This window comes from Scyliorhinus torazame, chromosome 12, assembly GCF_047496885.1.
Source record: "Scyliorhinus torazame isolate Kashiwa2021f chromosome 12, sScyTor2.1, whole genome shotgun sequence".
Lineage (NCBI taxonomy): Eukaryota > Metazoa > Chordata > Chondrichthyes > Carcharhiniformes > Scyliorhinidae > Scyliorhinus > Scyliorhinus torazame.
This window is the reverse complement of record NC_092718.1, coordinates 163,714,023-163,738,794: the sequence shown is the minus strand read 5'-3', so window position 1 is coordinate 163,738,794 and position 24,772 is coordinate 163,714,023. Positions and strand designations below refer to the sequence as shown.

At 49.9% G+C, this 24,772-nt stretch overlaps 1 protein-coding gene across 2 annotated transcripts in view; it reads left to right on the top strand.

Annotated features, from left to right (window-relative positions):
• tmem132e (transmembrane protein 132E) overlaps positions 1 to 24,772 on the top strand; it is a 951,562-nt gene that overhangs the window by 607,064 nt on the left and 319,726 nt on the right. For both annotated transcript variants that reach the window (XM_072469324.1, XM_072469323.1), the window contains exon 5: positions 13,799 to 13,942. In XM_072469324.1, coding sequence (XP_072325425.1) covers positions 13,799 to 13,942 — 144 coding nt within the window. The remainder of the gene's footprint in view (positions 1 to 13,798; positions 13,943 to 24,772) is intronic.

Here is a 24,772-nt window from a genome sequence, read left to right as displayed (position 1 = left end):
CTCTCTTGCTCTCAGTGATGAGGGGCATATCACGGTGACGCAGTGGAGTAAATTTAATCTCTCCTGATCTTACGGCATCTTCATGAGCTGTATCCTACCGGACAACCTCGGAGGTTGGGGCAAATGGGATGAGGGAGCCAGCTGCACCTTAAATGGCGCAGAGAGCACGTGGACAATGACTAGAATGAGTGACACTAGCCCTATACATTATGGGAGACATCCTCATTCCCTACGAGATACAGGCATGACTATGTGTTCAGTCATTTTGAAAGGACGCCACTAATGTGCTGGCAACCATGCACAAAGCACATGGAACAAGTCCTGGACTGAGCACCCTGCCTTTTTCTGGTACAGGAATCACGTTTTCAAATCGGGATTACAGGAACTCAGCTAATCAGAATAAGGAGGCGAAGAAAGGGTGTGAGTTTATTTTCAGATGTGAATGGTATGTACAAGTGCTTAACACCTGTGACTACACAGTGTAACTGGAGCTGCTTAACCTTTCTAACCTTCACCCTCGCTGTGTTGACCTCGTTGCATTGCAGTGTTAGCACAATCACCTCAGACAAATGCAGCTTTTCAATCCGAGGAGTGTACCAGTCATACCTTCTTGATTTCCCAAATTTGCTTTCAGAGCTTCAGCAACTGAGTCATGACCCAGTCCACAGGCACATCATCTGACATGGAATCAGCAGATTCCGGGCCTCCAGGTATCTTCCGAATGCCGGAAGCCTGGGACATCCCTACCTTCATCTGCTGTGGCTCTGAATGGTGTGCTGGCCAGATTGTGACCCCGAGGGTACTCCAGAACTGAGAGCCACCGACGGTTGCCTGTCTGTGCCGGTGCAGGGTGTGGGTGGGCAATGTGACAATTCTTCTATATCAGGGCCAATGAATCCCTCCTCTTTACTACTGTCAGGGCTAGAGTCAAGGGCCTGGCTGATGGACTCCCTGGGTTGCTTCCCAGATGTGTCTGCAAAAGAAAGGAGAGGTCATCCTTCTCCCCATCTCTGATCTCTTGCTCTTGTGTTCCAGCTTCTCCTGCATGAAAATAGATGGAAAGACTGCAAACAGGGTGCATGCCTTGTATGTGTCGATGGTGAGTGGAACTAGTGAGGTGATGAGGACACGACCCACAGGGAACGTGAAAATGTGTGTGGGAGAGTGAGTAATGGTGTCTACTGAGCTGGAAGTGAGTGAGATCCCTGTGAATGTGTAATGGGTGTGTGTGTGTGGGAGTTGAGAGTGATGAGAAGAGTGACTTACCCTGAAAGAATGGAGGAGATCATTCAGCCAGCGACGCCCATATCCCACAAACAAATTATTTTAAAAGCCTCTTGTGGCACTGGATGGCTGTCTATTTCAGCATGGTGGGATCTCCAAATGCTCACGACCACTGCCACTGCCTCCCATGTTGGATTGAGGACCTTGCTGGTTCACTTTCTGCCTGATCGTGGTACAGCACATCACAACGGGTCTCTACAGAATCCAGGAGCCGCTGCAGGGAAGTGTCCGAAAACGTGGGCCCAGATTTCTTGGCAGCCATCACTTCACAGCAGCCGACGAAGTGTGGTTGGTGTGCACTGGGGTGGCCTTTGATGTGGCTCGCTGATGGTTACAGCGCTGAGGTGATAGTGGGGCATGCAAATCTAATGCTGCCCTGCCAGTGTTCCAACGTGGAACCCATGGCAGAAAGTCTTTGGGACTAAGGACCGCACTATACAATAGGAAAAGCCGCCATTGCCATCAGCAGGCTCAACACCGCTTTTCCCACCCGCCATCGGCCTTTTCCGATTGCCGGGAGAAATGCCCAAACTATCTCACTGGACACTTCTTTTAAGATTTTCGGATGAAGTCCATTAGGACCCAGGCTCTTGTCAACCTGCAGCCCAAACAATTTACTCTGTACCACTTCCCTGGAAACTAATTTTCCTGAGTTCCACCCTCTCTTCCATTTCCTCGTTTATAGCAGCTTCTGGGATGTTACCTGTACTCTCTACAATAAAGATTGATTCAGAATACCTATTCAATGAATCTGCTCTCTCCTTATTTCCAATATGAATTCTCCAGTCTCCCTATATTTGCATCAATACTCACTTTGTTAACTCTTTTTTAGATATTTATAAAATCTCTTACTCGCGCTTTTTATATTTCTGGCTGGCTTTCCCTTGTACTCTCATTTTTACCTCCTTATTAATCTTTTAGACATCCTTTGCTGTTCCTTATATTCTGTCCAATCTTCTGACCTGCCACCTGTCTTTACACAAGTATGCACTTTTTCTGTAAGTTTGACACCATCTTTAACATTAACCATGAATGGTGGGCCTATCCCTTGGACTTTTTCTTACTCATTAGAATTTTTCCTTTCTGTGTATTCTGAAATAGTCCCTTAAATGTTTGCTACTGCAGCTTTATTGACCTATCCCTTAACCTAATTTGCCAATTAACTTTATCCAGCTCAGCCTTCATGCCCTCTGAATTGCCCTTATTTAAGTTTAAAATATAAGGCGTGATTCTTCAGCCTCGTTGCTCTCCTGCTCGAGCGAAACGAGGCCGATGAATAGCAGGAGAGTCCAAAAATAAGAACCGCTCCCGGCGCCAAACTGTTTGTGATGCAACCGTCCTGCTCCCATAGGCGAAATCAGGATAACTCCATCGCGTGGCCCTATCACTTAAGCTCTATTTTCATACAATTATTGAGAGCCACCCCATACCTAACACCCTCCTGTCATTCAACGGCCTTCCCAGCAAGTGGTCACAATGGCGCCGATTAGTTTTCTTTTAAAAACGTGAACCCGGCAGAAGGGCTTCTGTGGGGAGCCGAGGAGGTGAGTAGCCATCTTTGCTCACAGGCAAAGAGCCGGGAGGCATTGGACTTGCCACCAAAGTGTTCAGTGTTGTGTTGGGTGCTCTGGATCCGTGGAACACATACAGGTCCCCAACACTTGAAATAGTGCAACACTATTTTATTGAGTCATTAACTGTTTAACATACTCTCACTGTGGGTTAACACGATATTAGCTTTAACTAAAGACCTTTGCCTTGTCCTAACCAGTCGATGCACTCAGCACATGGTGAAGATCTGTGCTGCAGGCTGTGAGCCCTGTCCTACTAGGAAGCTGCAGCTCGAATGAGCGGGAACTCTGATGCCCCCTGTCTTCATAGTGCATGTGCTCTAACTGGTGATTGGCTGCGGTGTTGTGTGTGTTGATTGGTCCCACTGTGTGTCCATCAGTGTGTGTGTCTGCACCATGATATACTGGTGTATATTATGACACCCCCCCTTTTATACAAGAATGTACATGTGTGGCAATAAATAGTGTATGGTGAGAATGTCCCTAACTACGTGTGTGCGAAAGACATATTTACAGGACTATGTACATGAGAACTAAGCTATTTACATGGGAAGGTGCCTGGTGCAGAAAAACAGTATGCAACAAGAATAACGAGATGAACCATGTAAACGATCAAACGGAAGAACAAAACAATTCAGAAAGTCTATAAGTCCACAAAGTTCACAAATTAAGTCTCTGAGGTGGGTGACGAATTCTGGTTGACCGCCTCAAGGGTGGGTTGGGAGCCGCCGGCTGAGGAGCGGGCTGGACTGCATCAGAGTGAGGAGGATGCAGAGTGACAGGGATCTCTGCATAGTCCATGACAGGGTCAGCAGGAGGGCGAGGCGACAGTGCAGGATCACGTAGCGAGTGTGGAACGAGACGACGGGCGCATCGATTGCGGCGCCGAATGGAGCCATCCGGTAGACGAACCAGGAACGAGTGGGGGCCACCTGCCGAAGGACAACAGCGGTTGCAGACCAGCCACCATCCGGAAGATGGATGCGGATTTTGTCATCTGGAGCCAGAGCAGGGAGATCAGCTGCACGGGAGTCATGAGCCGCCTTGTGCTGTGCACGAGACAGCTGCATCCGTTGAAGAACTAGAACGTGACCGAGGTCTGGGACATGAATGGACGGCATCGTCGTCCTCAGGGTACGACCCATGAGCATCAATGGCATTGCCATTGTAATCCAATAGCTGGCAGGCTGATGGAAGGATGGCTGGTTTGACACAAAGGCTTTGGAAGTCAGACCGCGGAATGAGATTGGCGAAGGCACCAGTGTCCAGGCGGAATCGTATTTGGGACCGGTTGACCGTCAGGGTGGCACACCACTCATTGTCTAGATCGATGCTCTATACCGACAGCAGCTGACAGCAGCTGGTGTCTTTGCTTCGGGGACACCCTGTCTTTTGTCACGATGCCGACTCCAAAAGGCGCCTTCGGGTCCTCGGTGTCACTGTTGTGTGGGAGGTCCGCATCGGACTCGGTGACCGTGGGTTGAATTGCCCGGACATTCCTGCGAGGCTGTCTGAAGCGATATGAATTGGCAGGCTGAGCTGCTCGGCATAAGGCAGCATAGTGGCCAAGTCTGCCACATCTTAGGCATTGTCGAGATTTGGCAGGGCATTGCCGTTTTAAATGGGCGGAGCCACAGTTGCCGCACATCGTAGCGTCAGCACATTCGATGCACCACCGCGCATGCACGGTGCGGTCGTGTGTGGTGCGCGCCTGCGCATTACGTTCTTCAACGTCGCCTCCACTCGTTTGGAGAACACAAGCGCTGGAGTCCGCGAAAAGCGCGCGAAATGGCTGCCCTCATCCAGGCTGAGGCCCTGGAGTTGCTCAATTGCTCGGACCCGTTCTGCCTCGTGGGGATCTTGCCACGCCGTTTCAGCCGCTTGGATGTGGGAATACCGACTCGTGGCGTTTTCGTGTAGGACATAGGTCTCAATGGCGGTCGCTAGGGTGAGCTGCTTTACTTTGAGGAGCTGCTGTCATAGGGGGTCCGACTGAACACCGAAAACGATCTGGTCGCGTATCATGGAGTCGTAGCTGCAAGACTGCGCAAGGATGCGGAGGTGAGTGAGAAAGGATTGGAAAGGTTCATCCTTACCCTGCAAACGCTGTTGGAACACGTAGCGCTCGAAATTTTCATTCATCTCTACGCTGCAGTGAGTGTCAAACTTGAGGAGGACCGTCTTGAACTTTGTTTTATCTTCATCATCCACAAAGGTGAGAGAATTGAACATGTGGATGGCATGGTCCCCGGCCGTGGATAGGAGGAGAGCAATCTTCCTGGTATCCGAGGCGTCCTCCCTGTCTGTGACCTCAAGAAAGAGCTGGATGCGCTGTTTGAATATCTTCCAGTTGGCCCCTAGGTTGCCGCCGATGCGGAGCGTCAGCGGCGGGGAGATGTTGTCCATGTTGCAGGATGACAGAATGCTGGCAGAAGGCAGATCACTTGCAGGTAGGTCTAAGAAGTGCTAATATCCCTCAACTCCTGGTATCATGTTGTGTTGGGCGCTCTGGATCCGTGGAACACATACAGGTCCCCAACACTTGAAATAGTGCAACACTATTTTATTGAGTCATTAACTGTTTAACATACTCTCACTGTGGGTTAACACAATATTAGCTTTAACTAAAGACCTTTGCCTTGTCCTAACCAGTCGATGCACTCAGCACATGGTGAATGTCTGTGCTGCAGGCTGTGAGCTCTGTCCTACTAGGAACCTGCAGCTCGAATGAGCGGGAACGCTGATGCCCCCTGTCTTTATAGTGCATGTGCTCTAACTGGTGATTGGCTGCGGTGTTGTGTGTGTTTATTGGTCCCATGGTGTGTCCATCAGTGTGTGGGTCTGCACCACGATATACTGGTGTATATTATGACATTCGGCAGGGGGTGGGAGACCCTCGGTGGGGCTGGGGGACCCTCCGTAGGGGTGGTCCACCTTGGGAGGATGGGGGAATGGCGCTGCAGGGAGCAACCGGGGTTCAGCTGCGCACAGCACCACAATCCAACCTCTGGATCGTGTGTACCCATTACGGGGGCAACCCATGCCCCTGCCCATCTGCCCCTCCGACCACCCATAACCCCCATCGACTGTCGAGCCCTCTGGCCATGCGGCTGAAGGCTATTGCTAATATGGAATTGGCAATCGTGGTTAAGTGAGCACTTCACACAACCCAAGTGGATTCCCGAGGGTAGGCATGTGGGGGTCATTGCCTAGCATCCCAATCACACCTTGATGCATGGACACTGTGCTTGAATACTGCGATAGGCAACATCACACACGCAGCAGCCAATATCCGAACACCCAGGGAATGGGACACAGCTCAGGGGACATGTCCACGGCCAGAGGGTGGGTGAGTGCCATGGGGAAGGGGGCGATGCCAGGAGAGATGGACCAAGGGTTCGAGATCGGCCCTCATTGCGGACACAGTGACGGAGGCATCATTCTGGTTGTGCGCAAGAGTGTTTATTGAGTATAACAATTTCCCACTCTTCCGATGGTGCCCTCCCCCCAAACCCCCTACCCCGTTCCCCCTACCCGGGCCTACCCCGGTGCCCTCAATGATCCTCGATGTGCTTTGCCTTCCTTGCTTTACCGCTACGTCTAGGTATGTCCCCAGGATGCACATGTGGAGACAGCCAGTTCCTTACCTCATCCTGTGGCCTCCAAAGCCCAGGGCGGGCATCCTCTGGTGGCTCTGGGGTTGGAGGGCCCCGGCTCACTTGTCGGGGTCACATGCACAGCCATGCTGCCTCATTCCGGGTGTTGGTTGCGAGACCTGGCCTCATCAGAGGGGTAGAACTCGGAGAGATGGTGGACACCATCGCCACTCCGTGGGGCAGGTCCATGTTGTCACCCAGCGCCCCCTCAACCCAGTCGCTGCCCTTAGGGCTCTGGTGTTCACCTTGGGATGGAGGGGCTGCTGGTTGCAGCTCCGGCTGCCACTGTATCAGGCCACGTGAGCCCTGATGGTTCTACATGGTCTGCACCATCGTGTTGATGACCTCGACGATGCTCCTCAGTGACTGGGCCATGCTCTGAAGCACCTCGGCAATGCCCACCTGCGACTCGGACAAGCTCCGCAGCACCTTGGCATTCCCATCTGAGAGCGGGACATGTCCCGCAGAACCTCATCAAGGTTAGGCAGGTACTGGGTGACATCCCCAGTGAAGCGGACATTCTGCCTAGACCCTCAGCCATGTCTGTCACCGACTGCGCGAAGCCTTAGACACCTCCACTAATGGTGCAGACATTGTGCACTGTGCTCTCCACTGTGGTCGCCACCCTAGCAGTGTTGGTCTCTGTGCCACATCTTTTGTGTTTTGGGGGGTGAGACCCACGCAGACACAGGGAGAATGTGCAAACTCCACACGGACAGTGACCTGGGGCCGGGAACGAACCCGTGTCCTTGGTGCCGTGAGGCAGCAGTGCTAACCATTGCTCCACCTTGCCACCCTCGTAAGGCAATAACAATTCACATTTGACAGGTCTTTTGGCTAGGGGCCTGATGGTTCCTCACCTCTGCGGCGTCTGCCAGCCTCCAAATTGGTGACCACTCTGCTCTTAGTCACCTCCAGAGCCCACTCCTCTTAAGCTGGTGAGGATTCTTATGTCCAGCACCCAACTGCCAGTCTGGACCCTCACACGGCGATTGTGGGAGAGCTATTCCTGATGAGACACAAAGAGGGCATCATTAGTCACACGCGTGGTTCACAGTGGTGGGAGGGGGGCTGTGAAGGAATGATTTGGAGTGTTGAAGGGAGAGGGTGTCCCATGAAGAGTTGGGGGGGTGGATGCTCGCATGGAAGCAGAAAGGTCTCGGGGGAGGGAGTGGGCATTGGTGTCTACTCACTCGTGCTGCCTGGTGTAGGTCGTTGTCCTTTTTCCAGCACTGGAGATCAGTCCTGATCACACTCCCGATGCTCACAGCCGCTGCCTCCTCGTCCCAGGCAGCACTGTGGCTGACCCTCCGGAACCCTCGAGGAAACAGGACATTCCTCCTGGCCTCCACTTCGTCTAGGAGCCTACCAAGATCTGCATTCCTGAATCTTGGGGTAGGTCGCCTGGATGCCATTGTTGCGAGCTGATTGGGGTTGGCTGAGCAAGAACTGTTTAAGTGCTGCTTGACCTTGTTAGCGGGGGACTGACGAGCGCGGTGCCAGCGAATTAGCAGGCGAGCCTTCATTTGCATCGAGAAGCCCATGAGGCCTCGTTAAGTGGTCCAATTAACGTTGAATAGCGTTGCCAGTCCCGCTGGGTTGTGTGCCAGGAAGCTCGCGGCATTTCCAGCTCGCTACCACAATTAGAAATCTTTCCGGAGATTTGCGCCCATAGTCTCAGACCCACTCCTCTCTCCCTGAAACTGAATGTAAAATTCAATCATATTATAGTCATTACTACTTATGAAATGCCTTCACTATGAAATCATTAATTACTCTCATATCGGTGCACAATACCAGGCCTAGTATAGCCTGCTCCCTGGTTGGCTCCAGAATATGCTGTTTAATTAACTCCTCATCTAGGCTACATTTGCACATCTGACTTTTCCAGTCTACATGTAAATTAAAATCTCCCATCATTATTGGAATGTCTTTCTGACAAGCTCCAATTATTTCTTCCATTATGCACCACCCTACCATGTGGCTACTGTTAGGGGCCTGTACACAACTTCCCCAAGTGATTTCATGATTTTACCATTTCTCACCTCTACCAAACCATTTCCAAACCACTTAGATATCTCTTTCTGTTATGTTGATGCTATCATTAACTAACAGAGCCATTCCTCCACCTTTCCTCACTTCCTGCACTTTCTAAATATACTGTACCCTTCAATATCCAATCGATGTCCTCCTGCAGCCTTGGCTATCAGATCATACTTATTTATTTCTATGTCCGCTCTCAATTCATCTGTTTTAAGAACATAAGATCTAGGAACAGGAGTAGGCCACCTGGCCCCTCGAGCCTGCTCCGCCATTCAATGAGATCATGGCTGATCTTTGTGGACTCAGCTCCACTCTCCGGCCCGTACACCATATCCCCGAATCCCTTTATTCTTTAGAAAGGTATCTATCTTTTTTTTAAAAACGTTTAAAGAAGGAGCCTCAACTGCTTCACTGGGCAAGGAATTCCAGAGATTCACAACCCTTTGGGTGAAGAAGTTCCTCCGAAACTCGGTCCTAAATCTACTTCCCCTTATTTTGAGGCTATGCCCCCTAGTTCTGCTTTCCCCAACCAGTGGAAACAACCTGCCCGCATCTATCCTATCTATTCCCTTCATAATCTTATATGTTTCAATAAGATCCCTCCGCATCCTTCTAAACTTCAGTGAGTACAGTCCCAGTCTACTCAACCTCTCGTCATAATCTAATCCCCTCAACTCTGGGATCAACCTAGTGAATCTCCTCTGCACTCCCTCCAGTGCCAATATGTCCTTTCTCAGGTAAGGAGACCAAAACTGAACACAATACTCCAGATGTGGCCTCACCAACACCTTATACAATTGCAGCATAACCTCCCTAGTCTTGAACTCCATCCCTCTAGCAATGAAAGACAAAATTCGATTAGCCTTTTTAATCACCTGTTGCACCTGCACACCAACTTTTTGCAACTCGTGCACCAGCACACCCAGGTCCCTCTGCACAGCAGCATGTTTTAACATCTTACCGTTTAAATAATAATCCATTCTGCTGCTATTCCTCCCAAAATGGATAGCCTCACACTTGGCAACATTGAATTCCATCTGCCAGACCCTAGCCCATTCACCTAACCTATCCAAATCCTTCTGCAGACTTCCGGTATCCTCTGCACTTTTTGCTTTACCACTCATCTTAGTGTCGTCTGCAAACTTTGCCACATTGCACTTGGTCCCCAACTCCAAATCATCTATGTAAATTGTGAACAACTGCGGGCCCAACACTGATCCTTGAGGGACCCCACTAGTTACAGGTTGCCAACCAGAGAAACACCCATTTATCCCCACTCTCTGCTTTCTGTTAGTTAACCAATCCTCTACCCATGCTACCACTTTACCCTCAGTGCCATGCATCTTTAGTTTATGCAGCAACCGTTTGTGTGGCACCTTGTCAAAAGCTTTCTGGAAATCCAGATATACCACATCCATTGGCTCCCCGTTATCTACTGCACTGGTAACGTCCTCAAAAAATTCTACCAAATTAGTCAGACACGACCTACCCTTTATGAACCCATGCTGCATCTGCCCAATGGGACAATTTCCCTCCAGGTGCCCCGCTATTTCCTCCTTAATGATAGATTCCAGCATTTTCCCTACAACCGAAGTTAAGCTTACCGGCCTATAATTACCCGCTTTCTGCCGACCTCCTTTTTTAAACAGTGGTGTCACGTTTACTACTTTCCAATCCTCTGGGACCACCCCAGAGTCTAGTGAATTTTGATAAATTATCACTAGTGCGTTTGCAATTTCCCTAGCCATCTCTTTTAACACTCTGGGATGCATCCCATCAGGCCCAGGAGATTGTCTACCTTTAGCCCCATTAGCTTGCCCAATACTGCCTCCTTAGTGATTACAATCATCTCAAGGTCCTCACCTATCATATCTTTATTTCCATCAGTCACTGGCATGTTATTTGTGTCTTCCACTGTGAACACTGACCCAAAAAACCTGTTCAGCTCCTCAGCCATTTCCCCGTCTCCTATTATTAAATCTCCCTTCTCATCTCCCAAAGGACCAATATTTACCTTAGCCACTCTTTTTTGTCTTATATATTTGTAGAAGCTTTTACTATCTGCTTTTATGTTCTGAGCCAGTTTACTTTCATAGTCTACCTTACTCTTCTTTCTAGCTTTTTTAGTAGCTTTCTGTTGTCCCCTAAAGACTTCCCAGTCCTCTAGTCTCCCACTAATTTTTGCCACTTTGTATGTTTTTTCCTTCAATTTGATAATCTCCCTCACCTCCTTAGATATCCACGGTCGATTTTTCCCCTTTCTACCGTCTTTTTTGTCGGTATGAACCTTTTCTGAACACTGTGAAAGATCGCTCGGAAGGTTCTCCACTGTTCCTCCATGAAGTCTTTGCTCCCAGTCTACCTTAGTTAGTTCTTCTCTCATCCCATTGTAATCGCCTTTGTTTAAGCACAAAACACTAGTGTTTGATTTTACCTTGTCATCCTCCAACTGTATTTTAAATTCCACCATATTGTGGTCGCTCCTTCCAAGAGGATCCCGAACTTTGAGATCATTAATCAATCCTGCCTCATTACACAGGACCAGATCTAGGACCGCTTGTTCCCTTGTAGGTTCCATTACATACTGTTCCAGGAAATTATCCCGGACACATTCTATAAACTCCTCCTCAAGACTGCCTTTACCAACCTGGTTAAACCAATCGACATGCAGATTAAAATCTCCCATGATAACCGCTGTACCATTTCTACATGCATCCGTTATTTCTTTGCTTATTGCCTGCCCTACCATCCTGTTACTATTTGGTGGCCTATAGACTACTCCTATCAGTGACCTTTTCGCCTTACCATTCCTGATTTCCACCCAAATTGATTCAACCTTGTCCTCCATAGCACCAATATCATCCCTTACTATTGCACGGAAGCCATCCTTAAACAACAAAGCTACTCCACCGCCCTTACCGTCCATTCTATCCTTTCGTATAGTTTGATACCCTTGGATATTTAACTCCCAGTCGTGACCATCTTTTAACCATGTTTCAGTAATGGCCACTAAATCATAGTCATTCACGATGATTTGCGCCATCAACTCATTCACCTTATTCCGTATACTACGAGCATTCAGGTAAAGTGTAAAACACTTATGCTGTTTTTTATGTCTTTGTTATGAATCCTAACACCTTGATCAGTAACTTTTCGCAAATTATTTTTCCTCTTACCCTTTCTCCTAATTTTCCTTGTCTTTGAACCCATATCTCTACATAATAACCTGTCACGTAACCTGCTGCCTTGCATTGTACTGTCCATAGCTTTACCCTTCCCTTCTCCCCAACTTGCTAGTTTAAAGTCCTTGTGACCAACCTATTTATCCTATTCGCTAGAACACTGGTCCCAGAATGGTTCAGGTGAAGACCGTCCCAATGGTACAGGTCCCTCCGTTTGTTTCAAATGCTGCATGCATTCAGATGCAGAGCTTTTAGTTTTATCTTTTTATTCCTTATATAACCTCTAGTCACATAGAGTCATAGAATCATACAGCACAGAAAAGGCCCTTTGGCCCATCACGTCTGTGCCAGTCAAAAACAAACATCTAACCATTCTAATCCCATTTTCCAGCACTTGGTCCATAGCCTTGTATGCCCTGGGGTCGCAAGTACACATCTAACTATTTCTTAAATGTTATGAGGGTCTGTGCCTCCACCACTCTTTCAGGCAACGAATTCCAAACTCCCACTACCCTCTGGGTAAAAAAGTTTTTCCTCACATCCCCTCTAAACCTCCTGCCCTTTACCTGAAATCTATGCCCCCTGGTCATTGACCCCTCCACCATCTGTTGATTTACTGTTAGATTTGTACTCGCTATCTCTTCCCATCTCAGTCTGTTGTTCATTTCCCATAATAATACTTTTCTCTTTTGCCTTGTCTCTGCTCTTTGATTTACCACATCTTCCCAAATTTGATCCCTTGCCTGCACTATTTAGTGTAATACCCACTGTACTTCCCTAGTTACAAGGCTCACAAGAAAACCAGTCCCAGCATGGTTCGGGTGTAGACCATTCCAAAGATCCTGGGCTGTATTCCCTGCAGCCCTGCGCCGAAATCGTGTTCAGCGCGGGGGCGGAGAATCCAACTTCACACTGAAATCGGGCCCGGCGCCAGTTCGGCGATTCTCCGGGACCCAAGAATCGGTATGATCGCGGAGTATGCCGTGGGGCTGTGGCCCATTAACAGAGGCCAGCCCAGCGATCCTCCACTCCTGACCGGCCGAGTTCCCGACGGCGTGGAACTAACCTGGTATTTCCGGTCGGGATGCCAACGTGGCGGCTGCAGACTCAGTCCGCGGCCGCTCTGGTGGGGTGCGGGCGGATCGGACACCAGGGTGGGGGGTCCTTTTAGGCGGCCAAGGGTTAGATCTGCGCGGTCAGATGCTCGGGCGCACAGCCGATCGGGGGTCTAATTTTTACGTGTGCCGCCACAGTCCGAGTCCGCCATGGAGCTCGCCGCGGCCGCTGGAGGCCACCGCCATGCGCATGCGCGGACACAAAACCAGAAGTGCGGGGGCCCGTATCCACAGCTAAAGCTGGGTCCCTGCTGGCCCCCTGCAGGGCATTGAATTAGCTGTACTTTTTTCCAGGAATCTCTAGAGTAAAACTCCATCGTTTGTATGCCAGCGTGGGGACGTAGTCGCATTTTGGGAGAATCCAGCCCCCCACTTTTCCCAGTACTGGTGTCAGCGCCCCATGGACCGGAACTCACTTCTCTCAGACCAGTCATCGAGCCACGCATTCATCTCTCTAATCTGAGTTGTCCAATGCCAATTTGCATGTAGTTCAGGTAATAATCCAGAGATTCTGACCTTCCTTACCTGTTAATGGATAGTTGTGTTCTTATCATCTCAGCTGGGGATTGATGAATGTTGATGGGAGAGGAAAACTTCTAAATGGTGAGAGAGGAAACAATTGTCAGAAACCTGAGGAGATTTGTTTCTTGTGTTCTAATATTGAAGTTGTATCGTGCTCATTTAACCTGAAATCTGCGACTTTTATTCCACAGCGCACAAAATTGATAAACTAAAAACTGAATGCTAGATCTACAGTTTGCTGATTTATAACAAAAACAAAGTACTGGACAATCTCAGCAGGTCTGACAGCATCTATGGAGAGTGGAGGGAGCAAACATTTTGAGTCTGGATGACTGTCAAAACTGGTTTATAAACCAGGTTCATAAAAATGTGAGAACAATTCATTGTCTAAAGATTAACATTATGCCATTTTTATCCTTTACCAGGATACTGAGATCATCAACACTGCAATACTGACAGGAAGAACGGTGGCCATTCCTCTTAAGATTGTTGCTGTGGAAATGAATGGAATCATCACAGATGTGTCGCCCTTTGTTGAGTGTAGATCAACTAATGAGGATATTATTAAGGTAACTTTCCTCGAACAGTGCGACAACAATGAACATAGCATGAATTGTTAGCAAGCATTAATTTGTTTTGTTCACACAATAACAGATTGATTACAGTCAAAAAAATGGATGTCGTATCAGTATTTTCATTGCTCATTAAGGTTACAGCCATGGTTCAAATGTAACGGTTTGACTGATGTTTTACAAAAATTTAACATAATTACTTGAGAATGGGGTGATAACATCCTGCATAGAAGTATATCAGTTGGAAGCACCTGGGGATTAAAACTCACCTTTATTGTGCATAGTAAATTAGAATATTGAAACTTAATGTTGCATTTAGTTTTTAAATACTGTCCAGCATCAATACCTGTTTTCAAGTAATGCTGAAGTAAACGGACACAATTATATCATCCTAAATGTCTTCCTCCTCCCCTATTGTATCACAGCAAATGTTTGGCCGATATAATTTGTGGACCAAGGCCGCAATAGATTATAAATTGCAAATCATTTTCAGCCGTGCGCAGAAGCACATGTATGTAATAACACTTGCAGTTATGTAATATATTTTAAAGTAGAAAAAAGTTTCCAGGCACACAGAGGTGCACTCAAATGGCTGCCACGACAGAGTATGATATTAGAAGGAATGAGTAAGAATTTGGTCAAAGAGATAGATTTTAAGGAGAAGAAGGAGGTGGAGAGGGAGAGAGGTTTAGGAAGGCCATTCTAGAGCATGGAGTCAAGCTGGGTGAAGGCACAGTTGACAGTGGTAGGGTGAGGAGAGACGGGAATGAAAATTGGCCAGGGTTGGATGGACAGAAATTTGGAGTAAGGGGCTGGAGGATGTAGAAGGGGACCAATATCTTGAAGGGATTGAAGAGACCATTTTTTTGGTATTGCAGTGCAGATTCAAAATCAGGAGTCAGGCCAAATGTCTGTTTGGTGAGGAAGTGAATCAATTACCCACCCCTAAGAGTGTGCAGACAAAGGACATCATATGAAACAATGTCAGAGAAAAAGTCTGCCAGGAGACTGTGCTTCAGCAAGGAAGCAATTTGTGAAATGTTGAAGGAAAACCTGAAGCCGAACTATAACTACCACACTGCCTTAACAGTAAAGATGAAACTCATATCAGTTGTAGGGTGTTGTGCAGTGCACAACTTTTGCTTCAGCATGAACTCAGCATTCACCAGGAAGGTGACTTGCCACCAGAAATGGAGGAGCTGCAAGGGACAAAGAACAAAGAAAAATACAGCACAGGAACAGGCCCTTCGGCCCTCCAAGCGTGGACCGGTCATGTTACAACCCTTGGCCAAAACCCTCAGCACTTCCTAGTGCCGTATCCCTCTCCCCATCCTATCGATGTATTCGGGCAGCTCGGTAGCATAGTGGTTAGCACAGTTGCTTCACAGCTCCAGGGTACCAGGTTCAATTCCCATCTGGGCACTGTGGTGCGATGTCTGCACGTTCTTCCCGTGTTGTGTGGGTTTCCTCCGGTGCTCCGGTTTCCTCCCACAGTCCAAAGATGTGCGGGTTATCTGGATTGTCCATGATAAATTACCTTTAGTGCCCAAAAAAATGTTAAGTAGGGGTTACTGGGTTATGGGGATAGGGTAGATGCGTGGGCTTCGGTACGGTGCTCTTTGTAAGGGCCAGTGCAGACTCGATCGGCCGAATTGCCTCCTTCTGCACTGTAAAATCTATGATTCTATGATTTAAAAATAAGCATTAAGTTGCCCTCCAATCCCAGCATCTACAATACCTCCCAATCATCACTATGTTCCTGATCTTGGATGCCACTACTAATGGTATCCTCCTGATTCTGGCCACGACTATCTTCCCTCACAATCACTGTTACCCTCTCACTGATCAATGTTACCCTTCCATCTAATGCTACCCTCCTTCCTGATCATAGTTACCTCACTCCAGATCACTTGTAACCCTGCTCCCGATCATCCATATCCTCCTTTCCAATCACTTCTACCCCCCCACCCCACTCTGCCCACTTGGTACAATCACCAGTAACCTCCCTCCCATTTACCTATATCCTCCCATTTACCCATTTCCTCTCTCCCAATCACAGCTACACTCCTTCCCAGATACCACAACCCTCTTACCAGATTGGTCTCTTTGTTTCCTGCCATTATCCTATAAGAACCTGTATGAGGGATACTGATGGAAGCATGCAATTTGATTTCCAAGTCCCCTTCTAAAGCAAGGTGCTTAGAGACCCCCACTAGAAGCCCCCCCCCCCCCCCCCCCACCTTCCATAAGAGTCACGCCTCCTTGAGACCCCCCTATAAGAGATCCCTGCCTGGAAGTCCCCCATTATAGAGACTCCTGCCTGGAAGCCCCACAGTTCAGATAGCCCTGCCTGGCTACCCTCCGTAAGAGACACCCCTGCCTGTAAGCTGGAGACCAGTCAACACAGCGACAGAGAATATAAATCACTGCTTTAAAACTCACCTGTGCAATACACCTGCTGGCTCAGTCAGAGGAAGCAGCACCTGTAGATTCATAGAAAGAGAAAACCACTTTAACTGAATTTAGACCCCCTCAGATCATCGACCTGCAAAACTTTCATTCATATGTAAAATTACAGAATTAAAAAATACTAGAGTGCAGAAGTAGTCAGTTGTTACCTCAAGTACGGGTAACTCTTATGGGGGGTGGGGGGTTCTGGTGGGTGTCTCTAAGCATCTTGTTTTAGAAGGGGACTTGGAAATCAAATTGCATGCTGCCATCAGTATCCCTTCGGCCCATCGAGTCTGCACCGACGCATGAAAGGCCTTGACTTGCCCACCTAATCCCACTTGCCAGCATTTGGCCCAACAATGTGAAATTGATTTTGCTCGGCTCTGATTGACAGCTCCCATGCACAGCCAGCTATCTGGATTGTCTAATCACATTTCCCTTCACTCTTGAATGGATTTCATGCAGCCAGTTGTGAAACTAACTGCAATGTTTATAAATATCTAGCAATGATTGACAGCTATTGGAACTTATCAAAGACAGTTAATTGCTCTCAATTCCTTTTTTTCTCTGCAGAAAACACTTAACTGTGGCAGAGAAGGGGCTCTCTTATGGTGGGCTTCCAGGCAGCGGTCTTTCTTAAGGGGTCAATTAGGTTTTCTCGTTGAGCCACATGTAAAATCTGTAAGTTTAATAGTTGCAGTAGTAAACTCCATCCAAAATATCTAGTATTCCGATCTCTAAACGTTTTCAAAATGTCAATGGGTTATGGTCAGTGTAAATAATTATTTCTGATGAATTGTTGGCAACATAAATATCCAAATTATGCAATGCCAGTACCAAACTCAGTGTTTCCTTCTCGATGGTGTGGAATGTTTGTTGAATAACATTAAGCTTTTTTGAAAAATACCTCGCATCCTTTTCAAAACTTGCGTCATCTCCTGCAGAAATACAACACCAACACCCACATCACTTGCATCAATCACTCGCCAATTTAAACTGCTGGGCATAATTAGGTGTCACTGTCATCCACCCAGTTTTCAAATTGTTAAATACATTTTGGCACTCTGATGTCCAGTGGAATTTCTTGTTTAGTTTGTGCCATTACCTGAACTTTGCAATCACACTGCTAAAGCTTAGCATGATTTTCAGATAGAAACCCCTCATACCCAGAAATCTTAAAACTTTCCTATTCGTTGAAGGCACTGGGAATTCAGCAATAGCTTTTATTTTTGTAGTGCACATGGGCCATCTGACCATGGCCTAAATATGTGATGTGTGCTTTGTCGGATTCCAGACATTCGAATAATTCTCCTAGATATTTTAAGTGTTCCTCAGCATGTTTGACTGAATACTATCAAATTGTCAATGTAGCCAGGCTGACACCCAGATGACACTGCCAGAGTGCCAGGTTGGCACTGCCAGGGTACCCTGGTGGCACCAGCAGTGCCAGGGCACCATCCTGCCCAAAGGACATGCAGCAGGGAGCAGTCGATCCCCTTGGAGACCCCCACGAGTGCCATTCCGTCTGGTACCCATTTGTGGGGACAGTGCTGAACTACGCTCATCCGAGGTCTCTGAGGTGAAGGGGTTGAATCATCCTAAAGCCTCAGGTACCTTGGGAATCTGCACATTAGAGTGAGGCTAGCTGCCCACTGTGGGCAGGATTCACATTTATTATGGACCAGGGTTTAGAGAACACCAAATATATCATGGAGTTCACCTGACCTACTGTGGTAGTATGTATTGGGGGTCATGTGGGACTGGAAGCCCTAATGTCATTGGCTGACAGATCCCGGGTCCTGGTTAGCCGATGACCTCAAGCTCCGCCCTGAAGGCGAAGTATAAGAAGCCGGTGTCTTCCCCCGCAGGCCAGTTTACTATCGGGCTGCTGGGGAACAGACACGCTTAATAAAGCCTCATTGACTTCACTCTATTCGTCTCACGGAGTCTTTGTGCGCTACAATTTATTAAGCGTGCCTAAAAAAGACTATGGAGCTCAGGATCATTCCAGAATGCCTGAGGATCAGCCCCCACGCAGTGAATGCGGCAGCAGCCTTCAAACACTGGCAGACTTGCTTCGAGGCCTACATCAGATCGACCACAGGCCGAGTCTCAAACGAACAAAAACTGCAGGTCCTGCACTCGAGGGTGAGCACGGAGATTTTCACCCTCATTGAAGACACCGACGATTTCCAGACGGCGTTCACAGCACTCAGAAGTCTCTACGTTCGCCCAGTTAACCAAATCTACGCTCGCTATCAGCTCGCGACAAGACGGCAAGCTCCCGGAGAATCGATGGACGAGTTCTACGCCACGCTGCTGATTTTGGGATGAGCCTGCAGCTGCCCGTCGGTGAATGCAAACGAACACACGGACATGTTAATGCGCAATGCTTTTGTGGCAGGTATGCAATCCTCCCAAGTCCGCCAAAGACTTCTAGAAAAAGAGTCGCGAGGACACTCAGAGGCACGGGCCCTAGCAGCCTCCCTAGACGTGGCCGCGCGTAATACCCGCGCCTACGGCCCCGACCGCGCGGCAGGCCATTGGTCCCCGTACGTACCCGTCGCGGCAAACCCCCTACCCCCCCCCCCCGGACACCCCACAGGCTTGCGCAGTCCAAACGCCGAGTCGCACCGGGGGCGCCCGCTGTTATTTCTGCGGGCAGGCGAAGCACCCCCGACAACGCTGTCAGGCCCGCGCAGCCATCTGCAAAAGCTGCGGGAAAAAGGGCCATTATGCGGTTCTGTGCCGATCCCGCGAGGTCGCCGCCGTCCCGGGGCCACAGGGAGCCCTACAAGCAGTCTATGCCTCCCAACCCCCCCAGCACGCCTTGTACGACCCGCAGGCGCAGCCGCTCTGGGTCCCGACCACCGTGGTCCCGGGAGAACTGGGAGCCCTGCACGCCGCCTACGCTCCCCAACCCCCCTCCCCGCAGCCCATGTACGACCCGCCGCCGGCGCTCCCGCTTTGGGTCCCGGCCAACACTCTCCACGGAGAGGAAGGGGTTTTTCGCGTCCCGAACGCCACCCTCACCCCCGTCCCGCGCCCCACGCCGGACCCGCCGGCGCCACCTACTTGGACCACGACCACCGCTGTCCCCGGTGAGGGAGTTCCTCGCGCTCCTTGCGCTCGCGGCCCCACGCCTGACCCGCCGGCGCCGCCGACTTGGGCCCCGACCACTGCTGTCCCCGGCGAGGGAGCTCCGCGCGGTCCTAGCGCTCGCGGCCCTGGCGCTCGCGGTGAGGGAGCTCCGCGCGGTCCTAGCGCTCCCCAGACCCCCCAGCACACCATGTGCGACCCGCAGACGCCGCCATTTTGGGTCCCGACCAGCACGAGGGGAGGAGGGGCGCCGCCATCTTGGACCGCCACCCGACCTGTACGACGCATGGGGCGGCCATTTTGTCCACCCCCGCCGCCATCTTGTGACCCCCAGCCACGTGCGATGTATGGGGGCGGCCATTTTGTCTATCCCCGACGCCATCTTGGACGGCAACAACGGACCCCACCCCACTACTACAACCACGGCTCGCTTCGGTTACGCTCGATCAGGCTCGGCCCCGGACTCTCCAGGCGACGACGACAACGGTCCTAATTAACGGCCACGAGACGCCATGCCTAGTCGACTCCGGGAGCACGGAAAGTTTTATACACCCCGACACGGTAAGACGCTGTTCCTTAACCACCTATCCCAGCGCACAAAAGATTTGCCTAGCTGCAGGATCCCACTCCGTACAGATCCAGGGATTCTGCATAGTTACCCTAACGGTGCAGGGGAGGGATTTCAAAAACTACAAACTTAACATCCTTCCCCAACTCTGTGCCCCCACCTTGCTGGGATTAGATTTCCAATGTAATCTACAGAGCCTTACGTTTAAATTCGGCGGCCCCATACCCCCACTCACTATCTGCGGCCTCGCTACCCTCAAGGTGCAACCCCCGTCCTTGTTTGCGAACCTCACCCCGGATTGCAAACCCGTCGCCACTAGGAGCAGACGGTACAGCGCCCAGGACCGGACATTCATTCGGTCCGAAGTCCAGCGGCTACTAAAGGAGGGCATAATCCAGGCCAGCAATAGTCCCTGGAGAGCGCAGGTGGTAGTAGTGAAGACAGGGGAGAAACAAAGGATGGTCATTGACTATAGCCAGACCATCAACAGGTACACACAACTAGACGCGTACCCTCTCCCCCGCATATCCGACATGGTCAATCGGATTGCCCAGTATAAAGTCTTCTCCACCGTGGACCTCAGGTCCGCCTACCATCAGCTCCCCATCCGCCCAAGTGACCGCAAGTACACAGCCTTCGAGGCAGACGGGCGATTATACCATTTCCTACGGGTCCCTTTTGGCGTCACAAACGGGGTCTCGGTCTTCCAACGGGAGATGGACCGGATGGTTGATCAACATGGGTTACGGGCCACGTTCCCGTACCTCGACAATGTAACCATCTGTGGCCACGATCAGCAGGACCACGACGCCAACCTCCAAAAATTCCTCCAGACTGCCAAAGCCTTGAACCTCACGTACAACGAGGACAAGTGCGTTTTTAGCACCGATCGGCTAGCCATTCTGGGCTACGTAGTGCGCAATGGGATAATAGGCCCCGACCCCGAACGTATGCGCGCCCTCATGGAATTTCCCCTCCCGCACTGCCCAAAAGCCCTGAAACGCTGCCTGGGGTTCTTTTCATACTACGCCCAGTGGGTCCCCCAGTACGCAGACAAGGCCCGCCCCCTAATACAGACCACGACCTTCCCTCTGTCGACAGAGGCTTGCCAGGCCTTCAGCCGCATCAAAGCGGATATCGCAAAGGCCACGATGCGCGCCATCGACGAGTCCCTCCCCTTCCAGGTCGAGAGCGACGCCTCCGACGTAGCTCTAGCGGCCACCCTTAACCAAGCGGGCAGACCCGTGGCCTTCTTCTCCCGAACCCTACACGCCTCAGAAATCCGCCACTCCTCAGTGGAAAAGGAAGCCCAAGCCATAGTGGAAGCTGTGCGACATTGGAGGCATTACCTGGCCGGCAGGAGATTCACTCTCCTCACTGACCAACGGTCGGTAGCCTTCATGTTCGATAATGCACAGCGGGGCAAAATTAAAAATGACAAGATCTTAAGGTGGAGGATCGAGCTCTCCACCTTCAACTATGAGATCTTGTACCGGCCCGGAAAGCTGAACAAGCCATCCGATGCCCTATCCCGCGGCACATGTGCCAACGCCCAAATTGACCACCTCCAAACCCTCCACGAGGACCTCTGCCACCCGGGGGTCACTCGGTTTTACCACTTCATCAAGTCCCGCAATCTCCCATACTCTTTAGAAGAGGTCCGTACAGTCACAAGGGACTGCCACATCTGCGCGGAATGCAAGCCGCATTTTTTCAGGCCAGATGGAGCGCACCTGATTAAGGCTTCCCGCCCCTTTGAACGCCTCAGTCTCGATTTCAAAGGGCCCCTCCCCTCCACCGACCGCAACGCATATTTCCTTAATGTAGTGGACGGATACTCCCGCTTCCCTTTCGCCATTCCCTGCTCCGACATGACCGCGGCCACAGTCATTAAAGCCCTGAACAGCATCTTCACACTGTTCGGTTACCCCGCATACGTCCACAGCGACAGGGGGTCCTCTTTCATGAGTGACGAGCTGCGCCAGTTCCTGCTCAGCAAGGGCATAGCCTCAAGCAGCTACAACCCCCGGGGGAACGGGCAAGTAGAGAGGGAGAACGGCACGGTCTGGAAGGCCGTCCTACTGGCCCTACGGTCCAGGGACCTCCCAGTTTCACGGTGGCAGGAGGTCCTCCCGGACGCTCTCCATTCCATCCGGTCGTTATTATGTACAAGCACTAATCAAACGCCTCACAAGCGTCTCCTTGTCTTCCCTAGGAGGTCCTCCTCTGGAACGTCGCTGCCGACCTGGCTGGCGGCCCCAGGACCCATCCTGCTCCGAAAGCACGTGCGGGCACATAAGGCGGACCCGTTGGTCGAAAGGGTTCACCTCCTCCACGCAAACCCCCAGTACGCCTACGTGGAGTACCCCGACGGCCGACAGGACATGGTCTCCCTGCGGGATCTGGCGCCCGCCGGCACCACGCACACACCCCCGACACCATCAACCCAACCGCCCCCCCTTCCTGCCACCGCCGCACCCCGCGACCGCCCCCTTCCCAGGAGGATCAGTCCCCCTCCCCTTTGCACCGACAGCTGAAACCGTACAGCTCCTGGAGGCGACAATACTGGTACAAGCACCACCACCACCGCCGGGGCCGAGGCGATTGACACGGATGACCAGACCGCCCGACCGACTCGTGGCGTCGATGTAAAACAAAGATGGACTGTTCAAAGAACATTTTGTTTTTTCCTATACCCGCTGTAAATAGTTGTAACAGGACGAAACTGTCCAATACTGTACTACCATGTAAATGTTCTATCCTCCCAGGACCAGCCCTGTAAACCCTTACCACCATACGAAGCATCACCCCGCCGGGTTCATTTTTGACAAGGGGTGAATGTGGTAGTATGTATTGGGGGTCATGTGGGACTGGAAGCCCTAATGTCATTGGCTGACAGATCCCGGGTCCTGGTTGGCCGTTGACCTCAAGCTCCACCCTGAAGGCGAAGTATAAGAAGCCGGTGTCTTCCCCCGCAGGCCAGTTTACTATCGGGCTGCTGGGGAACAGACACGCTTAATAAAGCCTCATCGACTTCACTCTATTCGTCTCACGGAGTCTTTGTGCGCTACACCTACAACTGTTTATAGATTTTGGTTATGAGGAGCACAAGGGTCTGCTTTTCAGGTGCTTTGCAACAGAGCCTTAAGCACTTGTAATCAAAAACAAAGTTTATTCTACAAATTCAGTTAACATTTTATAAACACACAGTAAGCATTTTATCAACTACAAACAGAAATACCCCACTCAGCTACAGTACTCTATATTTAACCCTTAATAACTTCCCTTTACTGTTTCACTCAAGTAACAACATCCATAAATCAGACAATCCCTTTTACTACAAAACAGCAAGTTTGAATTTCTTCCAGAACACAGTTATTACTTTGAAGGTATCAAGTGATTTGGAGACACCAGAGAGGGAGACTCCAAGATCCTTGTAGTCTGAATACAGCTTCCAACTGTCTAAACTGAAAGTAAAACTCAGAGCCACAAAACAGCTTCCAGCTCAAATAGAAAGTAAAAACCCGAGCCACAGTCCAGCTCTACCCACACAATTACATCACTGTAGCCATTTGAGAAGACAAACAGTTCTTAAAGGGACATTCCCATGACACATCGCAATGTCTCGTGAGATTGTGTTGAATCTCGCAAGGCGTTGCGAGCCTGGTAGATCCCAGGAGCGGGCAATGAAGTGGCAAATTAAATACAATGTGGGAAAGTGTGAGGTTATGCACTTTGGAAGGAGGAATTTAGGCATAGACGATTTTCTAAATGGGGAAATGCTTCGGAAATCCGAAGCACAAAGGGATTTGAGAGTCCTTGTTCACGATTCTCTTAAGGTTAATGTGCAGGTTCAGTCGGCAGTTAAGAAGGCAAATGCAATGTTAGCATTCATGTCAAGAGGACTAGAATACAAGACCAGGATGCACTTCTGAGGCTATATAAGGCTCTGGTCAGACCCCATTTGGAGTATTGTGAGCAGTTTTGGGCCCCAAATCTAAGAATGTGCTGGCCTTGGAAAGGGTCCAGAGGAGGTTCACAAGAATGATCCCTGGAATGAAGAACTTGTCGTATGAGGAACATTTGAGGACTCTGGGTCTGTACTCGTTGAAGTTTAGAAGGATGAGAGGGGATCTTATTGAAACTTACGAGATACTGCGAGCCCTGGATAGAGTGGACGTGGAGAGGATGTTTCCACTTGTAGGAAAAGCTAGAACCAGAGGACACCATCTCATACTAAAGGGACGATCCTTTAAAACAGAGATGAGGAGGAATTTCTTCAGCCAGAGCGTGGTGAATCTGTGGAACTCTTTGCCGCAGAAGTCTGTGGGGGCCAATTCACTGAGTGTCTTTAAGACAGAGATAGATAGGTTCATGATTAATAAGGGGATCAGGGGTTATGGGGAGAAGGCAGGAAAATGCGGATGAGAAAATATCAGCCATGATTGAAAGGTGGAGCAGACGCGATGGGCTTAGTGGCCTAATTCTGCTCCTTTGTCCTATGGTTTTATGGGTCTCCCGGCTTTCAACGGCCAAGCTGAGCCGCAGCGAGCTGCTTTTACGGTGCAGCATAGCCAGAGGATCGCGCCCTTAGTTTTGTTCATATCTCAATTATTTTACATACCAAGAAATGCACAACTTAAAATGAAAGTAAAATAGAATATTACCTGGCTAGTAAGGGGAATCAGTTCAGTGGTATGGTGTTACTC